Raw genomic sequence first — 23,995 nt, 5'->3', positions numbered from 1 at the left:
TAGGGAACATGACGTGTAAATAAAAGTAAACAAAAGTGTGATGGTTGCGCCATTCAGTTGAAGCTAAAAAGATTCAAAAGGCCCGCCTCTCACTCACTGACAAATTAGACCAATTGTGTAAGTGTCCCTCAAACATGAAGTACAAAAAATATAAGGTGGTTTAGCAATCTGAGTACATAAATAGACTGTGCTAACTTGCAGGTTCCTTCACATACAGACAGATTATTAGACAACAGAGAGACACAGCTGACCCGACTACTGATATTTTTAACTTATAAAGTTGGCTCATGATTTATGAAGTGAGTGCATCATGAATATGTTTATTATGAATTCTTTAACTGTAGTATAGTAAGCGTAACTAAACATAAAAAGTATAACTACACATCTTTTACACATACATGTTCTGAAATTGTTTTTGTAGACCTGGAATTTAAATGTGCTTTTTTTTGTTCTATGTACAATAAACAAACACATGACTGGACAAAAAGGTTTGATTCAGACCTGTTCTCACTTCATGTTTGAGATTTTTTTTTAACTTCCAATAAAAAAACAATTTCACATGTTTCCGTGGGCCGAATCTATCACTTGAATATCTCAGTAAGGCCTGCAGGTAATCAGTGTGCTAAAGTAGAACTGGGTATTCTTTTTTTATCAGTACGGATTCAGCTAGTCCGGTCTGGCTCGATGCTGAAGGCCTTGGATTCGTCCTCCTCCTTGTGTAATTTGTTCTTAATTTGTTTTTGGGGGAAGGTTTTTGTTTGTTTGTTTTTTCTGTTGTCTATATAAATTTGGTTTTGTTGCCGGAATATATTTTCCTTCCTACACAAAATGCAGCAGTGTCGAAACATCTGTAAGAAAGATTATTGGGATCTACTCAGTCTACATACAAAGTAGGTGAGAATAAAATCCATAAAACTCTCAAAAATGACATGACAATCATGTGTTGATAATAATTATTGATACTTGGGTATGATAAGAAGCCCTGTTTTATATTTTAAAAGTACTGGCTGTACGGTTATTTCACAAAATGGTGTTAACAAAAAGAATGAAGACAACACTTTTATGTAGTACCTGTTCCTGCCACAGGAAACCATCTCTGCTGAAAACATAGCTTTATATGATTTCTTTTGTACCCATTGTAACCACTCTGATCATATTCCCTTCCTCATTACTCCACAAGGAAGTAAAGACCGGTCATCAATGATAGAGAACATATGAACTGAATCATTATTTTCTATCCGCTTCACGCTCAGAAGGGAATATCACGACTCATCATCGTGGTTAGCGAGACCATACACTTTAGAAACACATTCCTCAAGTTAGAAACTATAGAAATGATCCCTGAAAGTATAGTCTTAGTGTATTTACATGTGGAAACTGCATGTGCTTTTCTGTAAAGTCTTCCGCACTCAGGGTTCCTCTTTGACATTCAATACGCTCCGCCTGTTACCATGTTTTGGCCAATCAACTGTGTTTATGCAAATAATACTATGTAGCACATCCAATCACTGGATACCTCTAACAATACTGACAGCAAATGTACAGGAGAGAACGGCCAGACTAACAGATCAATTTTATAAAAGTTATTAGGGAACCTGACGTGTAAATAAAGGTTACAAAAGTGACTTTGTGATTGTGGCGACATTCTGTTGAAGCAGAAAAGATTCAAAAGGCCAGTCTCTTACTGACAAATAAGATAGGTTGTGTAAATGTCCCTCAAGCACGAGGGACTTTTTTAATGCACAATTTGAGTACACATGACTTAACAAAAGAGTTAATTTGAGACTTGTTCTAGAGATGAGGTAAACTGTTCCACTGAAACTCAAGCTGCTATTTTAACATTCATCACTGCTATAGATAAAGGTTATCAAAATTAGGTACTTTAATACCATGTATAATTTTTGCACACTATTCGTAACCACTCTGATCATATTCCCTTCCTCATTACTCCACAAGGAAGTAAAGACCGGTCATCAATGACAGAGAACGTATGAACTGAATCATTATTCTCTATCCGCTTCACGCTCAGAAGGGAATATCACGACTCTTCATCGTGGTTAGCGAGACCAAACACTTTAGAAACACATTTCTCAAGTTAGAAACTATAGAAATGATCCCTGAAAGTATAGTCTTAACGAAATTCTGGGTCGAAGCAAGAAGTGATTCTCGGGAACGCCATTCTCACTCACGGTTTATGTCAACTGTTAAACATGACCTAAACGATCAGTCCGCGAGGAGTTAGTAGACTATAACTTTTACAGAGCTACGATTATGCAAGTAGATCTAAAAGTGTGGCTAAAGCTGTTTATTTAAGTTTTAAAATCCAGTTTCCAGTCCCACAATGCTTTGCGAAAGCAATCGCATACATCACTATACGAATTTATTTATTTTCACTCAAAAATCTGTAACAACCGTTATTTTTATTGTTTCCCTTAAATATAAAGTTGTGAATAACATAAAAATTGAAAGACACAATGCGTTGATCATGGAAATAGCAGTAACCTTAAGTTTAAATAAATGTTGTGTGGTGCATCGCTTATTATACTCCTGACATGAATCTGGAAAAGAGGAAGCGTTCCGCTTAGAAACCACTATTACAATTTGTTTAATTAAAAAAAAGTTTAAACTTGTAACAATTGGTTAAAATATTAACGATACATAAATCACAAAAAAGAGACACGTCTATTGTTTTTTCTTTTGTAATATAAGACGTCGAATCTGTACGTGTAGCACCGCAGCTACCCTTGTTACGACACACGAGGGCAGCATTTCATTGGCTAACAGAGTTTAATCGTGACGCGATATTCAATGTTTAGAAGACTGCCAAAATTTATATTTCGGTTAATTTTTGCTTAAAATAATAAAAATAAAAAGAACTCCGTTACATTAGTACACAACATCCTAGAAAAACTCACTAGGCGTCGAATGACTTCAACACGGACGCCTAACTTTAACTGAAAAAGCTAGGTGAAATAGTTTCACCTTCAACTAAAAGCAACACACTAAGGGCGAAAACTAAAATAAAAGTGCGCCACAAAAGGCTCAGTCGACAGTATTTTTAACTACATTTTAAACAGGCTGTAGCTAATTATCGGCTAACATAAATGTTTTCACCCAGAGACACCACGCCTCCATCTCAATTTTCTTTCTATAAAAATATTTTTAATCATCTTTGAAACAAACTACTCACCAGCATGTTGTCCAACAGCACATTCGCTTTGTCTTAAAGAAACAGTCTCAATTTTTAAAAGCTTTAAAATAAAGCCAGATAGCCAGGAGACTCCCCAGTTATTAACGTTTTGTTTTGTTGCGCATGCTCAGGGACAGAGAAGAAATTCGCGTGTTTTCTTAAAATAGTTTATTCGTGCATGAAATTAATCAAACAAACGCACTCGTTACATTTAAATGATCGTTTTAAATATCAGAACAATTTATAATACATTAAGACAATTCAACTTGATGTTCCAATTATCAGACATATGTCATGCTAAGACAACGTGTAGTCATCAATGCATAAGTTTTGTATTTGAAATTAAAAGCTCAAAAACTCGTGAATTGCTTTGGAAAAGGGGGGTGGATCAAAGGCACCTATGTGTGCATCTACTTATGAATACTAGGAAACCAGGAAACACGAAAGAGGCAAAAACATTCACCCCGAAAAAATATTGAAATACATTTTTCATACCAAGACCTGCTGTAGTATTAAGATAATAAAGCATTCCTAACTGCAACAGTAGTGTGAGTCATACTGTTCGTGCAACAAAAAGTAAGGGGTTAGATGGAACTACTGCTTAACATAATATAAATGAGTTGAGGACATTACAGATCCACAACATATTCAATTAATTATATAGTTTCAGCAACATGCAGGTTTCATATTGTATAACTGTTATCAGTTTTATATGGATGTTACTTTAATCCCCTAGAACTCATTTAAAGATTCTTGTGCTCCTATAGATTGCAGTGCTGTAGCGGAACTAACAAAGCAAGTTTTTAATAAATGCAATAATTAAAGTAAAGAAAGCAACTTTTGGGCCTATAGATTTCAGGGTGTTAACCAAAAGTTCTCCTCCTTATTATAAAAAACAAAATGACAAAGTTCCCACCATTGTGGAGGTATCGCGTTAGAACAGACATTAAATTTCTATCGTAACAAATCAACATTTAACTACATGTAAATCATACCCAGGATAACTGACATCAGATCAATGGATGGATGGATGACTGGAAACAGGGCAACAACAAAAAAAAGACAAAAAGAATGACACTTATTATCATCACAGAGAGAATCAGTCGGCTTTGTGCGGTCATGCTTGCAGTAATCACATATGTACAGTCTGAAGGTCGACAGGAGAACTGCTCCACAAATACTGGCTCCTCCTGATTAATTAACGTCGAAGCTCCATCAGATTTCGTCCACTCTCTATGGCTCCTTGTACCTCCTCCACAACAGGTGCACCTGTCTCCGGGCCTCAGAGCGAACACATCTGGAGAAGGAGGTGTGCTGTCTGCCCTTCACCTGGTAACCACAGAGCAATCGGACGCAGTTCACTTCAACAACTCACTACCTTTAAACTTTATTCAAAATGTACAGTCAACTAAAATATGGCAACTACTGGGACACAGTGGCAGTTTTTAAAGTATCACAGTGGAGTAAAATGCCCTCAGATATTACTGAAGATATTCAGCAACCTACTGCTCCTACTCTTACACATACAGGTTCACAAAATATTGTACAGTATACTCTATGAATTATATGAAAACCCATTCTGTAGATACATTGTAATAAGGCTAAACAGTTCAGGTGAATCAGACACGCAAAAGAAGTCATAATCCAGACTGAATTCAAGTCAAGAAACTACCTGCAACTCTAGAAATAACAACGAACAAACTCCTTGAACTGTAGCTGTTAGTGATACTTATCTGCTTGCCAGCTCCTTCTTCAGACAGGACCTGAAGGAGGTAGCACGCTCCACAGCTTTATAGCCCTGAGATGTGTGTAGACAGCCAGAGTGAGGCAGGAAGACAGGAAAACAATCGCAAAAGTGGTGGGCACATGGAAGGTGAGAAAAACAAAAGTATAAGTGTGGTAAATTCATGACAATAGGGAAAAAAGCATGGGTTAGAAAGGAGATGAAGAGAGAGGTACATCAGCAAAGTAAGGACAAAAGAGAACACTGTTAAAAAGCCAAGAGAGTGAGGCCAAGACAGCATCAAAAGGGACATACGGGACCATATAAAGTGCAACATCCAGGCCTACAGTGGTGCCAAGTTTATTATCACATGACAACCTCTGTAGAAAAAAAGGATCTGAGCAGTGTTATTGCATCAAAATCCACCACTGGGGGGCAGTATGGCCTTTTCTGACAGCATCACCAAATTGCTTATAGGTGATTTCCAACCCACAAGCCTTCAAATTATCTTCCATTTAAGCTTTTTTTGTTACATTCCTGATGCTTACTAAAAGTTTTTCATCAATATTTTTAACCCTGTTATCATGTGTGTATGTTAAATGCATTTTTCTTTTGTTTTGGGTAACTGTTGATTTACCTTAACTACTTGACTGCAACTGAAGAGCACAAACAGTCATGAGTAAAGGATGGCTTAGTTGTACCAGCAGAACTTCTTCTACAAAAAAGGTTTAAGAAACAGCTGAATAACAATAATAATTGTAGTTTTGGATTTCCTGTTTTTTTGTTACTCTGTGACACTAAATCCTGGCACAGGTAAAGCTAGTTTGCATTTAAGGTAGAGACTGATTTGTTATTCTATAATGAAACAGGCAACAAGAAGCTCCCATGTTTTAAATTTCAGCTCTTCTTTTTTGAATCTAAAATGCTCAAGAAATAACACATCCTATAGCTTTAAATCCCTGTAATTTGTTTATGTGGCTAACTTTGAAATTGTAACTTCACCTCGACCAAGTTTTTGGGTAATGCTGGATGTCAGAGTTTATACTTGAGAACCCAGATGCTTGGACTACACCGTTCTTCTGGTCCTCTGGGTGCCACCAAAACAGCTTTGACCCACTAAAGCAAGGCGTGCACACAACCTGGTATCATGGCATAGCGTGTAATAGACACGCCGGTCCACAGTGTCCATTTCACACTTTGCCTCTCCAAAGCGTGAAATGGGCACGCATGCAGAAGCTGCAGTAAGCTGCAGTACCAGTAGAGGGAGATATTTCATTTCAGGCCAACATGAAAATAATCAAAGTAAAGCATTTAAAGAGACATTACTAATGCATTCATGAGCAAATTAGCCACTTAGCTTAATAATTTCTGGCATAGTGGGAGCTTAGAATGTACTTTATACCTTTCTTGGTCACTGTGGACTTTATGGCTTTACATATATTTTCTTCCCTTGTTGCAACTTGCGTCTCCATTTCATGCTTTAGAGAGGTAAAGTGTGAACTGGACACAGCAGACCAGTGTGTCTATTACACGCTTTGCTGTCATAGGCTGTGAAGGCGCCTCGTGGTATCTGGAAGTTCAGCAGCAGATCTTTTAGGTTCTGTAGGTTGTTTGTGTTAATGGAGTATGTGCCCATGTGCCCATGTGCGGTTCAGTTGGGCTCAGGCATGCTACACATGTACAGTTCATCTGTAGTTTACATCTGGCCATAGAACTCCCAAACTATAGCTGCCTTTGGGTGCTCAGTACTCAGGCAGAGTATAAGGCAACTGGTCAAGTGGGAGTACACCCTAAATCTTAATGAGAAACCTGTCTCTTTGTAAGTGCTCTGGAACCCACTTGACCTCAGACCTTTCTGCGAAGGGAGGTATATTTCTCAAAAGTGGTTCCTTTTTCGTGTCCTGGTGACTGGCTGTGCTTCAAACTTTTTCTAAACAAAGATTTTTCAGTTGGAGCTGAGTGCACTTTTTCTCAAAAAGAAGGAAGTTCTTTACCCTGGCTCCCCTGTGCAGCCGGTCCTTCATGATACCAATGAACTCTTTGTAGGACAGCTGGTCATCGTGATCGACATCGAAGATCTTGAAGATGGTGTTTACAAGGTGACGTGTCAGCTTGAGCCCTGTGGCCACATACACCGCTCTGGCAAACTCATCTATCAGGGGAGAAAGTAAAAATGACTTTGATCATTTGTCTAAGTGCAGCTGAGTGAAAAACCTGAAGGAGAAAACACAGCATCAGTGAGTGTAAGCAGAGACCTTCAGTGCCCGCATTTCAAGCTCAATACAGTTTTAATACCTTGTCCAATGGAGCGTGCAGCAAAGTTATACATCTGCATGGCAATGGCAAAGTCTTCAAGGTTGTTGAGAAACTGGAAGAAGGATCTGAACTCATCAAAGGTGATTCCCTGAAACACAAGTAGAAACAGTTAACAAAACAACTGCAGGGAGAGGTACTGGACAGAAAGAAGCTTGGAAATGACAAATATCGTTTGAGCGAGACTGTGAAGGTGCATTTAAGTGGCGTGCATACAGCATTCCTCAAAGTGCATCTAGTCATCTGTCTGAAAAATTAAAAAGCTAAATGATTATTCAAGCGATTCCATGACATGGCCTCATGAAGGACGTAAGAAGTCATTCATGGGGTTAACCATCGTATGTGTGTATGATGTGGAAAATTTTTCGTTTTCCTCAGTGGCTTTGGCTTAATTCTCAAATTGCAGTTAAAGTTCGTATGAGAAATCTTTTACAGCATTTTGTTATTCAGAAAGAGCTGCTCTCTATACAGTGGCATTTTCAAATGTTTCAATACAATTTGGCAAATCACTAAGCAGAACACTTATTGATTCTTTTTGGAATAAAAAACTCTGTTTATTTTTTACTGTATAAAATGTTGTGTTGACTCATCACATGCAGAATAGTCCAGCTAATTGTCCACATGTTTAGGTCAGTAGTGTAAGTAATAAGAGTAAGTGTAAGCAGTGTTGGGAAGGTTACTTTTAAAATGTATTCCACTACAGAATACAGAATACATGCCCCAAAACGTATTTTGTAACGTATTCCGTTACGTTACTCAATGAGAGTAACGTATTCTGAATACTTTGGATTACCTATTACATTATCATGCTTTTTTACAACTACATGAATGTACTATTGCTGTGTGATTTATTACTTTTACTGAAGGTTATTCGCCATACCAATACCAATCAGATGTTTAAATCTTAATATAAAATGAGTAACAGCAGGTTGACGTTAGGTAAGGCTACACTTTTTGCAGCGATCTCGTATAGAAAACTATTCAGCACGTATATAAAACAGGTCCGCGGCTCTGAACCGTAGTAAAGCGACCTCTGGCTAATACGTCAGGTTCGTGTCGGGCTCGTGGCCGAAAACTAGCTTTACTTGGTTGTTTGCTGTGCGTTGAAAGGCTGCTCCAACTGAACTTATTGTTTTGGAGAAAAACACGAAAAAAGTGTATAGTCGAGTCTTAATAGCTTACTTACAACTGGGCTCATCAGGCACTCTTTTTGGCTGCAGTTGTTATTATTATATATACATGCTTCCAGCTCCCGTTTCTGCTCGGTGACAACTCGTACTTTTCCTTTTACTCGCTCCTCGCGCTCACAGACACACAAGGGTATGGCAGTTCATTCTCCCTGCAGCACGGACTACACTGCCCATGAGGCTACATTCTTTAGGGCTATGCCTGTAACACTCTGCCTATTGCCTTCATATGAAATCATTTTTGTGAATCATTTTTTTAAATATTCACATCATTATGCGGGCTGCAAGTAGAGGTGACATGGGCCGCGAGATTGAGACGCAGGCATTAGAGCCTCTTAATGCGCCTTTTGTTTGGGGCGTGGAAACCAAAAATAGAGAGGGCATAGCCGAACATATGAAACAGGAAAATACCACCGTGTAATCCTTTTATTTCAGCAAAGTAACTGTATTCTAAATACCACCTTTTTAAACGGTAACTGTAACGGAATACAGTTACTCATATTTTGTATTTTAAATACGTAACATGTATTCCGTTACTCCCCAACACTGAGTGTAAGAGATCTTATGTGTTTTTTCTGTCTCTGCCCATTAAAATGGAACTACCATAAAAATGAGAGACTCTTCAATTCTCTAATTGTGAGAAAACAGACAAACAAATTCAGCAGAGGTTCAGATGATTCCTTCTACTACAAAAGATTTTCAGTTTTATTCTGTTCATTGTATAGTGCTGTGTTGTCAGTCAGTTTTTCCTTACGTGCTATGCAAATGTATAGGTCTTTTGCTTTACAAATTAGAATGTAAAACACTGCGCCCCTGAAATCAGCATGTGAATAGAGTCACTAGGACATGCTGTAGTTGTCACTAATCCTTGGAAAAAATATTAGCCTTGTATTGTTGGCACTCAGTGTCAGAGACACATGAATTGTGCAGGTTAACTATAGTGTTTTTCTGCATGCATGAGCTGTTTAAGGAAATGCATTTTTTCAGCTTCTGTGACCTTCAGATATGTTTGGAGAAATATACCAAAGCAGTTGAAAAAAACAGTAAAACACATTGCAGTGTTTCATCTCCGTAAAGTAGCATAAAGTGAAAACCAATTGGAATGTACAGTCTAATTGTTGGGATGGCATGTGTTCATACATTGAGCATTCACCCAGCACTAACAAAGGATATAAAGGATATTGTGTATTTCATATCATGAATAACCAAAGTCCATCTGAGCAAATGGTTGTGAGGTGCACCTCATGCTCTTTGCTGTGAACTTGCTGTAACCCTATAACAGATGCATAATTCAGAAGATAAAATATTATTAATCAAATAACTAAATGTTTTTTTTTTAAATTACATGATGAAATGTAGATTAAAATAAATACAAATAATTAAAATACAACAGCTTGCTGTGTATCTTAACCTTGACATTGCTTATATGAAGAAAAAAAGAGAAGGTGGCAAATTAACTTAATAGCAGGATAGACTGACAGATTGTAACTGCAGGTTGTGAATTATACGAGGCAGAGACCAACCTCCTGCTTCTTCCACAGCATGAAAAGGAAAGAAGGCAGGGACAGAAATAGAGACGGGTTGCATAAGGACTACATGCCAAAGTCTAGCTAGATAGCACAGATAGATAGATAGATAGATAGCACAGATAGATAGATAGCACAGATAGCATAGATAGCACAGATAGCATAGATAGCATAGATAGCATAGATAGATAGATAGATAGATAGATAGATAGATAGATAGATAGATAGATAGATAGATAGATAGATAGATAGATAGATAGATGCAACTGAAAGTGTAGTGAAATGTGTGTTTTTGTGTGTGACATGTAGTGAAGCAATTGAGCGCTCAAGTGTGGAAAGCCACAACAGCCTCAGGCAGAGACAACAGTTTGAAATTACAGGTACTCTAGATGTCTAGAAGGTAGAAGCTCCCATACAGGAAGGAAGAATTTCATTATTATTTCATTACTGATCAATGAATTGTCCAGTAAATAACTGTGCGCACATGTATACTGTACCTTTTCATCAGGTATACACTGGCGGACATTTTCCAGATAGGCACTAATGTTTTCCACGTTTGTGAATCGCAGCAGGATTTTGGCAAAGTCTTCTTCACTGATAGTCGTCATACCTTTAGAGTAAGTCAGGAACTCAATTTCCAACACCTCTGTCTGGAGGTTATCCATAAATCTGAAAATAGAAAGAAAGGACAGTAAAAAAGACAAAAAGAGAATTGTTCTATAAATCATCCATTCTGCCATGTGGTTAATACTGTTAGCGTTAGCACTCTTTCGGTTCTAGTACCTGTAGAAGTCATCAAAGGTAAGCTCTGCCTTCCCCTTCTTCCCAAAGAAATGGACCAGTAGTGTGGTGTCAATTGTGATGCTATCATCTGCTCGCTATCAAAGAGAGAGAGAGAGAGAGTGATACGAGAGACGATCAGTGACTAAATGACAAACCTCAAGCGTCATGGGTGGAGAAGGACGAGTCCATCATTAGACCAACATGGCCACCGCTGTGCCAGATTAGCAGGAAGCAGGGTTCTATTGCACGTGTGCAAAACGTGCACTGGATGAGCATTACAAATTACATTACAAATTACATCACAAATTTCAGTCACAGTCATCAGCTCAGACAAATAGTCAACAGCCATCATGAAATCAAACTTACCAGTCTAGGAAGCATAATATGATGTGAAAAACAGTCAGAAGAGCCAAATAAAAATTTACAAGCAAACTGAAGTAAAGCAGGTAAGTAAAGAAGGGAAGTCAGATTATATCTATTAAAGAAATCATTCTCTATGCAGTCTAGACTGGTGAGTAGTCATGCTGTAGCAGTGTGAAACACAGACTGATACAATGTTAAGGAGTACTCAAGTATCAGCCCAAATAAAGAGAAGGCGGTAAGATCATAAGTCATGCCTACATTCACAGAGCCAGTGTGAAGGTAACGGTGGAGGTGAACAAGAATGCAGGAGGAAGGAAGACAACACTTTAAACAGGTGGAGTTCATTAAGGACAGAGAAACAGACGAGGTAAGCAGAAGACATGAAAGGAAAAGAAGACTTGTGGAAGAGCAACTAAGTGCAACACAGACAAATACATGACAAAGACACATCCCATGCATTTCTTCGCAAATGCCACATTGACACACCTAAACAGAACCTCAAGTCACCAAAAGCAACACTAAACAAAAACCACATAAGCACAAGTGCAGAGATTTTGTGAGCCGATTCCACCTTTTTCCGTCATCAGATGTGTTTGGTTGCATATCCTTCTAGTCTCCCTTGAGTGTGTGTTGACTCTGTGACCCAGGTCATTTAAAATCCATTCAATGAGCTTTGGGTTGTTTCGACTGTTTGCTCTAGCTTTAATCTGCTGGTTAACACCTTGTTTAAAGCAAAGTGACACAATTAGGATTTTAAGCCTTTGCAGAAACTTAATCTAAGTATTTAGTTCACTATTTTCTGTTCATACACAGTAACATACTTGTATCTTTCAGAAAAAGGTGACTTTTGAGCAGTTCCAGAAATGAATCAGGCGGCATCAGGACAAAAAAGAGAGGAATTCAAATACACATCTTCTCTCTATTGACCTGTCATGCCCCACCCAGCCAACCTTCATTTCCAATCTTTCACCATGCTGAGGAATACGCAGACATAAGATTAAATAAAATCTCATGTCCTTCTAAGAAGGAGCATTTATGGCATTTCAGTCATCATCATAAATATCATCATCACCACGATGCCATTCGTGGTTCTACCTCAAGAGTAAAATCCTAAAATCCAGTGTGGGACAAGAAGAAAATGTGAAACAAGATCACACGTTTATTTAAGGGACAAAATATCAAGATTTGTTTTGTGATTTGTTTGGTGTCACACAGTGAATATTCATTCAGTCAGTCAGAAATGTCTGTAAGTGAGCTGCAGTCTTTCTGATAGAGAGGAAACCATCCCCACGGATAAGAATGAAAAAAAGTGATCTTACAAAAAACAACTGATGTGACAAAAGTCATTAGAATTTTGCTGGGCATTTACCGGGCTACATTTTAGGCTTTTATTAAATTGTTGTTATGTATGAATTAATAAAAACAACTAAAAACTCTACAGGTTAAAGTAAATCGTGTTTCAATTACAGATTCTTTTGGTCATCAATGCACAATATTAACAATAAGCTGCAGGAAGATGCAGATGTTCAAGGCAGTAAAATTCTTAAATGTATGGTAGATTAAACTGGAACCACACTGGTAACTCACACAATAAAAATGTCTTGTGAGAAACAAACATTAAAAGTAAACACTGTAGTAAGACCACTCTTAGCTTTTGGTCTGTTGCTGATTCACTTAAGAGTCTGGTCTTTCAGTCTTTGATTAGGGACAAAGGAAGATTTCCTTTGTGTAAACACAAGACAAACTGAAACAATTACAGACTTATCATTGCTGTGTCTAAGTTTTCTGTGTCTCATTTACTAGACGTTCTTTTCATTAAGTCTCTGATTACGGACAAACAGGACAAAATTTGTTTTGCTCTTTTATCTCTGAACTGACGCATTACTGTCTTTATGACACATGAGCTGTTCATACATCTAGACAGTATCCAGGTGGTGTGTCTCTGCCTCTCTTCCCTCCCACGTGGAGTTCCCTTAATTCTGTTTTGTTGTTTTGAACTCAAAACAAGGAAATCATTTCGCATTATCTTTATTCAAAACTATTGTGACTGAGGAGTTTATGTATCTGGTGGGTGTCTATTCACCGCTGCAGTGAGTTATCAGCTGTTGCACAAAGACTTGTACTAAATGTATTTCAGGAGTCTTCAAGATATATTTTGAAAAAGGATGGATCCACAGCTACAGGAAGTAAAGCCTGCAAATGAGTGGAATACACTATGGTTGGAGTGATATTTACTGAAGTGTACAAACTAGCAAGGGAAATTACTTAGATTACTTAGATTGATTGTACACTGTGGGTGTAGGATATAACACCAGTTATCTGAGCTTTGTTAAAAATAGAACATGTGGTTAAAAATTAATTACTAATGCTACATTAAGAGATTTTTGACCACTACTTTGGTCACTACCAATTCCTCCATTAACTTTAATTAAGATTTTTCACAAAAGAAGCTCCCGATGCTGCTAAAAAATGAGCTAGACCAAAGTAATAATAAAGTTGCAGTCAGATATTTTGAAATTGAAAGTAGTAGCACTGAAACAATTTGATCTAAAGTTTTGATTATTTATGTTTAGTCCATGGTAACCTATTTTTCACTGGATGCTGTCTTATAATGTTGTTTGATGCTAGATCATCAATAATGTGTACCCTCACCATGACCACAGACTATAAAGAAGTTTATTTTAGCCAATACATCTTATATGTTCAAGTCTCTTTAAGTGTAATCTCTTCTACCAGCCAGCACGGGGCGACTTCTTTGGTTGCTAAAAAATCAAAAAGTGTAGACATCTGCTTTGTTTGCTTCTCTGCTGTTTTTAATAAGTGCTGGCCGTGTACCCTGTTGTGTGGTTTGTTGCTCTGTTGTTTTTTTGTTTTGTTTTGTTTTTTTTTTGTTTTGTTTTTTTTTGGTTGTTATTGTCTTTATTGTCTGTGTTCTTCTGTCCCACTGTTTGTGAATGTGTAAAAAATTTTGAAACTTGCATAAATAAATACATTAAAAAAAAAAAGAAAAGTGTAGACATCTATGGGTAAATGGCCCTCGATTCCCCTTTCTGGATAAATTCAATGGATTATTTGCTAGCTTCGATTCTTACTGAACACAATAAGATGCTCATCTTCTAAAGTACGGCTGCAAATAGTGTCCATAAGGATGATAAAGCAAGTTGTGCCTTTGGTATCTTTCTCCATTTGGTATCTTTTGGTGTCACAGTCAAATTGTAACACCTGTAATGTCTGTTTTTCAAAAAGATTAGATGACAACGATCAAAGTGTTCAGCTTTAAAAACACAAGTTGGCTAATAAATTAGCAATGGCGCAGAGGCTACAGCCACCTTTTAATTAGTCCATAATCACAATGAGCCTACCTCCCTTACAAATTTTAGAGCTATTTTTTCTTACATGTCTAACCAAAAGAATTTTGTCATTGTGATGTGCAATAACTTTGTCATAGCAAAGGCTTTCAAGCATCCAGATCAGTCTACCAACTTGTCGACGTAATGCCAAACGGATCATAACAAGCTTATCATTCCTGGAAGTGTGGCGGTACTAGTGTGAGCTCATCATCCCCGTGACAACGTAATCGTTACCACGCCCACAAGGCACGAGCCAACACCTGGTGCATGCATGTGTCTATTTGTCCATCTGTGTGTTTATCTGTGAGCTTGTGCAGTCTTTGATCACGAAGCTGAGGGTAAAAACAGTAATTACTGATGTAAACGCTAAACGCTGTTCCTCACCCTCCCCATCTGTGAGTAATACTCCGGAGGAAGAGCTCATTGTGGGTCTTTAGTCAAGTCAGTCAGACTGTCAGTCAGTCACACCTTCCAGGGGGAAAAACAGCCAACCCCCCCTTTCCGTTTCATGGCTTGTTCAATTTTCTTGCAATGACTTTTATCTCCCACATTTTCTTTCTTTCTTCTTCTTCACATCTCTTATCATACCTTTAATCTTATCCCACCCCCTGCTCTGATTACGCTGATTTCCTTTCACCTCACACTACCCGTCAGTACCTCCTTCACCTGACAAACAGAGAGGTGATTTGCTCGGTCCTACACTCCCTCCTTTTCTACCTGTCAGTCAGTCCCTCCTTCTCCAGACAAAAGGAAAGAGGTATAATGGTGACTAATCTGTTGAGTAAACACATCTTTCTCTAAATACAACCTGGTTCTTTCTTTTCACCCAAATGTACTTCCCGAACTTCTTTTCTTCTCACTCACTTTGTTCCTGAACATTTGTTCTGCCTGCTGACCTGTGTCATCTTCCTTTGGCCTTTTTCACCCATTTGTTTACTCTGATTTTATCTCCTTCGCGTGCTCCTCACCCTCATGTTTTCCACTTATCTGATATCGCGTCCTTAAAGATATGTTATATTTCTTTGAATTACATCTTTTGCCTGGCTGTCATCTTGTTTGTCACTGTTTCACATTTTTTTCTTACTTAATTTAATCCTAAATCATTTCTAATCCCTTTTATGTTTAATATATCCCTCCATTAAAAAAAATCCTTACTCTTTTCCCCCCATGTCTGATTTTCCTGCTCTGTCCGTCTGACATCCCGGCAGATGAAAGGCTGCACGGTGTAAATACAAGGTCAACCCCATTATGTTTCACTGTCATTACCTCAACCTCAGCTTCCGCTGCCAACACAGCAGACAACCTGTCATTAGTGAGCTAGTCTGTTAGCACTATTTTAGCTGTTACTAATGATTACCAGTCTTCAGAAAGTACTATCAGGAAGACACTTTAAGCTGCAATTGTAGAAATAACTGGAAACACTAACTTTGATTTATTGAGACAGCTCATTTGTTAAACCACCAGTCATGAAATATGTTAAGAAGTATCAGTTTGATGAACAGATATTCTGGGATCCAAAGAGCATAAAAGCTTCTGAGGTAATGTCTCAGCAATTATTCTATCATCGCCTTTTCCTAGCTTGGAATAGTGCATTAAAACAATAAGGATGAGGTTGGATGCCTGCTAGTTCCGATTAGTTCAGCTCACCATCTGGTTTTAATTTTGATCCCAGGGATTTTGCAGGTTGTTTTTTTTTCCAAATGTTAACCTTTTGTGTAAATCATAGTGTAAGATGTTGTCCTGTAACTCCTCATGAATTCTACTGCGTGAATTTAAGTTTGTAGTGATAAAGAGACAAAGATTTTGTATGTGCTCTGCAGTCAACCGTCTTATCCTTGTTAAACACTTGTGGCGCAACGTGGGAATGATCTGACACCAAAGCTACGCCACTAGTCACAACACGGCACAGATAACAAGGCACAGATACACATATGAAGCAGAATGAAGACAGAAAGAAGGTGAAAAAAAGACAAGTTATTAAAAAAAGGACATTAAAATCTTTGTCATTTAATGGATCAGTACCGATCAACAACAAAGGCTAAAGTCTTTCAAAATATTCATAATCCAAAAGTAAATAAATATCTTCACAGACAGAGTGAAATGACTTAGGATGGAGCAAAACAGGAAACATTTGGAGGATGCTCACATTATTTCATTCAAATCCACAGTGTGTCGAGTAGAAAAAGATATTTTCTCACAAATTAAAGGTAAACATTGGAGCTTGAATGCCGATTTTAAATGTTTCTTTTAGAACTCATCCAAACAAACATGATTTCACACTGAAAAAAAAACCAGTGATGATTTCTACACTAGTCTAAAATTAAATTATTACTATTTTTAGAAAGAAAAACAAAGAAGAATGCTGTGGGACAAAGGAAGGAACGCTGGGAAGAATGATGAGATATTTCTGTTCTAACATCTAGGAAACAAAGAAAGAAAGCAAGGAAACGTATCATCACTATCAAGCCAAACCAGAATAAAAGTTAGAACGACCAAAGCTTTTGCAATAATCCCAAAATGACTATATTAGAGTGAAGATTCAAAGTAACTTTTTTGGTGCATTTGCACTTCAACCATTAACACATGACTTCTCTGAAGATTGGAGAATAACTGGGGTGTGTGTTTCAAGTAAAGCTTTTATTCTCAGGGAAAAGTATTATATAGTATATAGGATTTCGAGTTTGATTCTGGCCAGCTTGATGGAACATATTTCTTGTGAACGTGTGGGGGTATTTGGATCCTCTATGTGAACTATCTGGTGCTGAAGAATGAGGAAAAAAGTGAAGGATAATGAATGCAGGGGTGAAGGAACAGTGGACGATTGGGTATGTGTACCTCCGCCAGGTCAGAAAAGAGGACTTGACTGGCGCTTCGCCTCAAAACGTCCCAGTAACTCCGCGCCACAAACTCCTGACTGTCTTTTTTTAGCACCTGTAGGAGTGGTCAAGCAGGGCCAGGGTCAGTCAACCTCCAAATCAACCAGTACAGGAAATAAACGTCCATTACCCATTCAATCAGTTGTCATTATAAGTAAACATACACAGATTATATCTCTGAATTTATATGTGAACATACAGGTGGATATTTAGGAAAGGTGTCACATGGCACTCACTAGTTCTCTCAATAAAGGAGACCCTATCCATTCAAACATAAAAAAACACAAAAACATGTTAGCATCAAACAGGAAGGGGCATACACAAATAGCTAGCTTCTCTGCAGCTAGGTTTAGATTACAGGTAAAGGAAAGGATACTACCAACAGGGAATCATCAGGATGATGATGGATGTGCTATTCTGTTTAAATCACTGAAGCTATAACTCACTCATGTTGCTGACTCAGCAACAAACACAAGGAAAAAAAAATGTTTTTAAAGAAGAAATATATGAAGATGTCACCCTATAGCACATTTTCTTTATTAAATAAGTACTTTAGGCAGTTCTATAGCAACAGTTGGCTCTGTTAGCAAACGTTATTCTACCTTAATAAAGGCTGACCACGGTGCTGAGCTTCTGACCACCCACCTCGTCTCTCTCTCCAGGGAGAAAGCAACAGCAGCCATTTTAACATGACCCTGCAATGCTCTTAACTTCAGTGCGACAATGCGGCTATCCATCACAGCAGTGACAGGAGGAGTGCATATGTGTGTCTGTCTGTGTGTGTCTGTCTATGTGTGAGACAGCATGACAGAGAGAGAGAGAGAGAGCAGTGGCTGGTAGTGTATTGTTTCTGACAGCACACTGCTGATTTTCACTACACTGCAGGCCGTTTCCACTCCACATATAAATTACTACTCATAACAGACAGCTACAGTCACTGTCATTACATCTCAACAGACACTAGGTACAAAAAAGCACTTGAAAGTGATAAAATGGAACTATAATTAAATGTCCAATGTTTCAAATAATGAGGTCCTGGTGATCTCTGTGAGCGAAAAGCTCAGGCTTGGAACCCTAACCCAAAACATTCAGTTTTAAACATTTCTTTCTGCTTTTATGGCTAAAAGGGAGGCAATGTCCTTAATACGGTGATCTAAAGTACACGGCTCTGGCTGTGATCACAGAAGCACCGCTCACCTGCTGTTCAAATTTTTTGTTTGCAATGGACAACCAATTAAAAGAAAGCTGTATTAAAAGGATGGTGGCTTTTGAGCTAAATTTGCTTTTCTCGTTTTTCTCGGCTGCATCAAGAATAACAGAAGTAAGGATTATTTTGAACTTTGAATTATGCAAATCTTTTCTAATACAATCCAGGCAGGAAAAAACATATAGAATTTAAGTATAATTAATTATTTAAATATTTAAACCATAATATAAAGCATTTCAGAAATGTCACACGTGATTATTATTCATTAATATGCAAAATTTTGTACAGCAGCTTCAGTAGTTTTAGTCATCATCATTGATACCCAATAGCCAATCTCCAACTATTTCCTAATGATTGATGCCTTAATAATTGTTTTCCGACTTAGAGCTCATCAGGTTACATACAATTAATAAGTCAAATCTATCAGCATTTTGCACAGGGTTGGTAAATAAGAAATATTCATCCTTGAGAGGTAAAAATCTGTTTCATTTTCGATCTCATAAGGCTCAACAGACAAATTCAACCTCTTTGTGTTCTTTATGTAAATATGATTTTGTTCAGACAACAGAAACATATTTTTGTATGTACCCTTGGCCTCCTTCCCTAAAAAATCTCCTTCTATATCTTTATATTAACAAACTTCCCCCATCAGGAACAAACAATACTGCCAAAAAATACAGCACATGTCCTAAAAAGGACTAAAATGGAGTCTGATTGTCTTTAGAGCTCTACAGGGTCTCAGGTCATTTTAAATTACATCGCTCTCTTTTTGTAAGAGTTCATCTCTCCTGACCCCTTAAATGTATTACTCTTTTCTTTGTCTGTCCATTAATCATCCCTCAATCAATCAATCAATCAGCTGACTTGACAGATGGGCAACCTTTCTTGAATTTTTCCCTTCTCCCTCTCTCTTTCTCTTACATTCATCCTTCAAAGTAGCTTACAGAGTACATTTCACTGATAACAGAGGATCAGGTGGACTGGGTCAAATTTAAGGCTTTTTCCATCATCAGGAGCAGAAGGGAATGACAGGCCTTTTTATTTTTATTAAGGTTTTTAGACTCCAGAGAGTCAGTGTATTAAAAAACTCTGCTGCATATATATATATTATATGGAATGTTTAAACTGAACGCAAAATAAAGGCCATTAATGTGTGATTTAATGTGTGATATTTAAAGGTCCTGGCAATCTATATTAATTTAAACTTGGCAGGGTTGGTGTGTCCTTATAATTAATGAACAGATATGATTGATGTAACTCTTGTCACCTAATTTTTCACATTAAACTTAATAATTGTATCTAAAAGGCATGGTGACACACAGACTGCAAAGCAAATGTTTTAGTGACTGAGAAACAGTTCAGATGTATGGAAATATATATGTGTCACAAGTGGCAGGTGAGCTAAAACACAATCACAGACAAATCATTTATATTTTTTCAGCTATTCATTTCCACACAGCAGCCCAAAAATATTCATCGGAAATGTTAAAATACCTCCTTGGTAATCACTGCAGCAGATTCACGCTGTCTTGGCCGGCTCTGCTCTCGAAGCTGAATTGTGTCTCGCTTGAATGATTCTGACTTTTGACAGTTTGGAGGGCAGAGCCCAAAGGGAAAAGGTCACTTTGAAAGTGACCTCATAACCTCTGTGATTGACAGGTTCAGTTTACTGTGTTCAATTTAAATATTTGCCCATGATTATGTTTTATTTCACATTATTATTGACACAAATATAATTCCACACAGGTAAAGTTTAACATATTCTCACATGGTTTCACAAAACTTAAGCTTTTTGTTACCATAAGGTTTCTACTCTGACTGATTGCTAAACAATAAAGCTGTTGAACTGACCCAGCTAATAAAAACAGCCTATTCTCTGCTCCATAAATATCTTTATCTATCTAAAAAGCAGAAAACGAGACTATGCCATGTGGATACCTACGCTGTTCATGGGGGCAACCTGATATCCATACAGCTGCATACTCTAACACACAGAGAGAGACACGAGGAAGAGAAAGAAGAGGACAGAGCATGCAGTCAGAGAGGAGGAGAGAAGGTAAAAGACATGTTAGTACATGCAAGGAAAGAGGATGTGCCATTTTCAACACATCTATGATTACATTTTAGAATACACACTGTGCCTAACACCAAGCATGTACTTTCAAGAGATAAGTTATGTGGGAAACATATCCTTCATTTTTCAGTGACAGTATTTCCTGTGAGCCAACAGCACAACCAGGACTGTTCTGTAAGATACCCAATGCTTAGATCAACAAATCTCTATCTCTTATTTGCTTACACATCTACACAGGTTCTTAGTAAACTTGGGTTTGAAAGATTTACTTCAAAATCAATAAGATATAGATAAGTAACAAAAGGAAGATTTTAATAAGAAGCTTTTAAATATTTCTTTTGCAAATCATGTCATGAAAAACTTACCTTGAGAACATTTTACTATAACTAATGCACAAGATACCTAATGGCTTATCTGTTTGTAAGTTACCTTAATTAATCTGTTTGTAGCACAACACATATGTGGGATGGGACAAGTTAATACTAACTCATCAAACCTGCTCTCTTTGATAGTTATTAAGTTGCATATACACTCTGACACAAAGAGAGCAGTAATGCGAGGTGCTTGGTGTTATTTCTAAAACTCAATCGCATAAAGTGCTGAGAAAGACACATATTCTATCATATATATAAATCAAATATACCAAGTCCACAGCAGGGATAACTGTCACAGAGATACCAAACAGTTTCTACGAGGCAGCATGCACTCAAAACTAGTTACATGAAAGGTTTAGTTTCACACCTGCATGAATACAAATGACAGTTAACTTTGACGATCATGATGATCGTTTTTAACAAATCCATGTGCGCAGTGTGACACAGCACTTCTGTCAGCAACCTTAACTAAATGGTAAGAGGTGTTGTGACAGTTTACACTCATGGATATATTAAAATGTAAAGTAAGTTTACATTAATGTTTACCTGTCTTTTAAGTTTACCCCACTAACAACAGAAGCATTTATGAAGTCCACGTCCACATAGACTATTCATGGTTGGTTCACTGTTGCCAGCATTAAGGTTAATTAGCAGTAATACCCATGCTTGTCTGAGCATACACCCCCACACCCCGTTACCATCTTCCTTACCAACTGCGCGGACTTCTCAGCATCTCCTTTCCTTCCTTTCTTCTCGTTTTTCTTCCTAAAGATCTCCTGAAGCTGTAATGAGAGAAAAGACGAGGAGCTCATTGACAATTCAAAGTCAGATCTAAAACGCTGTTAAAAAAATGAAATGCTCAAATGAGTTCAAACAAGGTCATTCACTCTTTCAAGCACATCTATGATGTCATTCAGGTAATGGTCTTTTGGCAGCATGATTAAGGGAGTATTCAGGTTTCACTCTGGAAGTGATTTATGTTTATGCATATGTGTTATTAAAGGAAAAATCAATGCTGAATTCAATATGAAAAAAAACAACTGCTTCTACACTACAGTGTCGGGTAAGTTTTTATATACTTACTTATTCAAATTTAAATTAAAATACTAATTTCTTTGAAATAAAATAACGAGATTTGTAATATAAATGTTATAATTAATTAAGAGTTAAATAAAAAATGCACAACCACAAACACAGCAACCTGATGTCTACACAAATACAGATACATAAACGCTCTCTAAGAGCATATGATCATAAAAGACAGCAATAGTCACTGGTATTGTTCAATTTCCATTTAAGAATATTTAATTACTCTGACAACCAATATCACATGTAAAACAGAAAAATCTGTATCTAAACCCTCAATGTGAGAATCTTTTTCTGTCCCACACCTGCCTGCTCCCACAGGATTTTAAATCATTACCACTCCCTCCCGCTGATGTGCCATCCTACTCCCACCAACCTTCAGAGATTCTGATCCCTTCATGCCTGCAGCGGTGTTTTGACTTGAAAACGTGTCAGTTCTATCCCACAGGGAAAGAAACACATGTGTAGCCCTCAAGAAATCCTACAGTTAGTCTTCTCAGCTTTGTAATAAGCTGCCTTTAGAAGATGCAAATTCAAAGTCAACCTTTTTAACTGCTTTAAACGTTAAAATATAGTTAAAGCTCAAGGCACTGGGAATAAAGGTACATAATAGTATATTCGCTTAGGGTACTACAATGTTGGCCAAATGTTTTTTTTATTGATTAAGATGATGGAGACACTTTAATAGGGAAAAGACTTCTGTAAATGATGCAATCTGTGAATGTATTGTTTGAGAGCGCAAGGATGCTTGCATGAGACTTGAGGAACAGTCTTACAGGCAGATAAAGCTGAAACACGACCAAGCATTAGTCCAAATTCTGAAATGATTTACTGAGTTTACAAACGTAATGTAACATGCTGAGAATCAAGATTAATTTCAAGCTGTCAGTCTGTTAAGTTTTCAATAAGGTAGTAGCAGCAAATGTTCTCAATCTTGCCCATCTGTAACATGGTGATGTTAATTTAACCAGAGAGCACAATTATTTGTATCTAAAAACTGTTAAATCTCTTTAAAAATCCCAGACAGAAGCTAGGAAAAGTCTAACATCAACTAGAGCAGCCTGCCTTACCAACTCTACTCGATTAGCAACAAAAATGTGGAGCCAAGTCACCAGAAGCACAGCACTACCACAGAAAATCAAAAAATCTTGTTGTCCTTTTTGGGGAGTTTTGACCTGTGATATCAAAAATGGTAGAATGTCAGGTATTAAATTTATCAGTATTGAGCTTGTAGTACTGTAACAGCCCAAGTCACAGTGGGTAAGGAATCATTTTAGTAATGTAAGGTAGACAAGATTTGACATACTGACATTTGATCTATAAATGTGATCTATGACAATTCAAGTGTTTCTACTATGCCTGGTTTGACAGTTCATAAACAGTGTTAAGTTCATTATAGTTGCTAATACTGACATAGAAAACAACCAGGCAAGGAAAAAACATCTAGGATGGACTGAAGCCCGTCATTTGATGTATAAGGTTTAGTATCCTTTTTCCTGTAAATCACATAAACATATTTGTACTATAAGAGTCCAAGAATTAAAATATTGACTTGAAAATGGGCAAAATAGGGCCTCTTTAATTTTAGTAATTTAATAAACTACATTAAAACACCATGGTACAAGTCAAAATTAGATTTTCAAAAGTAAGGTTTTGTCTTTTGTCCACTCTAAAATCATGGATTGTTATTTAATACTAAAGCTATTCTTTAACACTGCTTTTTAGTAAAAGGAGTAACAAAAAGGGTTAATATTAATATGTAAATTCAGGTTTTCTCCCAATATCTGCGACTCACCACTAGGAACTCCCTCTTATCCACCATCTGGTTGCCGTCTGCATCAAACATATTGAAAGCAATCTTAAAGCCAGCATGAGGCTCTGGGGAACAGAGAAGGGAACACATAGGGTGAGTGTGTGCATGTGTTTGTTAAAGGCAATTTGAA

The 23,995-nt window shown here is 37.4% G+C and overlaps 2 protein-coding genes and 2 non-coding genes across 6 annotated transcripts in view; all 4 read right to left on the bottom strand.

The window, feature by feature from the left end:
- The window catches only part of vps37a (VPS37A subunit of ESCRT-I), a 31,511-nt gene extending 28,300 nt beyond the window's left edge, over positions 1-3,211 (bottom strand). The window contains exon 1 of the mRNA XM_085356172.1: positions 3,191-3,211. The gene's annotated coding sequence lies outside the window, so the exon portion shown is untranslated. The remainder of the gene's footprint in view (positions 1-3,190) is intronic.
- Positions 1,142-1,357, bottom strand: LOC146630879 (small nucleolar RNA U3). Its single transcript, XR_014906300.1, has one exon. It is a non-coding gene; the product is annotated as a small nucleolar RNA U3 (small nucleolar RNA).
- Positions 1,918-2,133, bottom strand: LOC146630878 (small nucleolar RNA U3). Its single transcript, XR_014906299.1, has one exon. It is a non-coding gene; the product is annotated as a small nucleolar RNA U3 (small nucleolar RNA).
- A 1,081-nt stretch (positions 3,212-4,292) lies between the features above and the next one.
- micu3a (mitochondrial calcium uptake 3a) overlaps positions 4,293-23,995 on the bottom strand; it is a 41,713-nt gene continuing 22,010 nt past the window's right edge. The window contains exons 6-15 of one of the 3 annotated variants that reach the window (XM_085356169.1): positions 23,848-23,930; positions 21,677-21,748; positions 20,461-20,502; positions 17,271-17,366; positions 10,723-10,817; positions 10,432-10,608; position 10,324; positions 7,209-7,317; positions 6,908-7,065; positions 4,293-4,519 (exon numbers count right to left, since the gene is read on the bottom strand). In XM_085356169.1, coding sequence (XP_085212295.1) covers positions 4,424-4,519; positions 6,908-7,065; positions 7,209-7,317; position 10,324; positions 10,432-10,608; positions 10,723-10,817; positions 17,271-17,366; positions 20,461-20,502; positions 21,677-21,748; positions 23,848-23,930 — 929 coding nt within the window. In that variant the 3' untranslated portion in view covers positions 4,293-4,423. Of the gene's footprint in view, positions 4,520-4,919; positions 4,989-6,907; positions 7,066-7,208; positions 7,318-9,936; positions 9,946-10,323; positions 10,325-10,431; positions 10,609-10,722; positions 10,818-17,270; positions 17,367-20,460; positions 20,503-21,676; positions 21,749-23,847; positions 23,931-23,995 lie in introns of those variants that run through there. The other 2 variants (XM_085356170.1, XM_085356168.1) reach the window with 2 other exon arrangements.

Source organism: Diplotaxodon limnothrissa, linkage group LG6 (assembly GCF_057381915.1).
Source record: "Diplotaxodon limnothrissa isolate DT_005_m linkage group LG6, D_limnothrissa_male_GT1.1, whole genome shotgun sequence".
Taxonomy (NCBI): domain Eukaryota; kingdom Metazoa; phylum Chordata; class Actinopteri; order Cichliformes; family Cichlidae; genus Diplotaxodon; species Diplotaxodon limnothrissa.
This window is presented reverse-complemented; position numbering and strand designations above follow the sequence as displayed.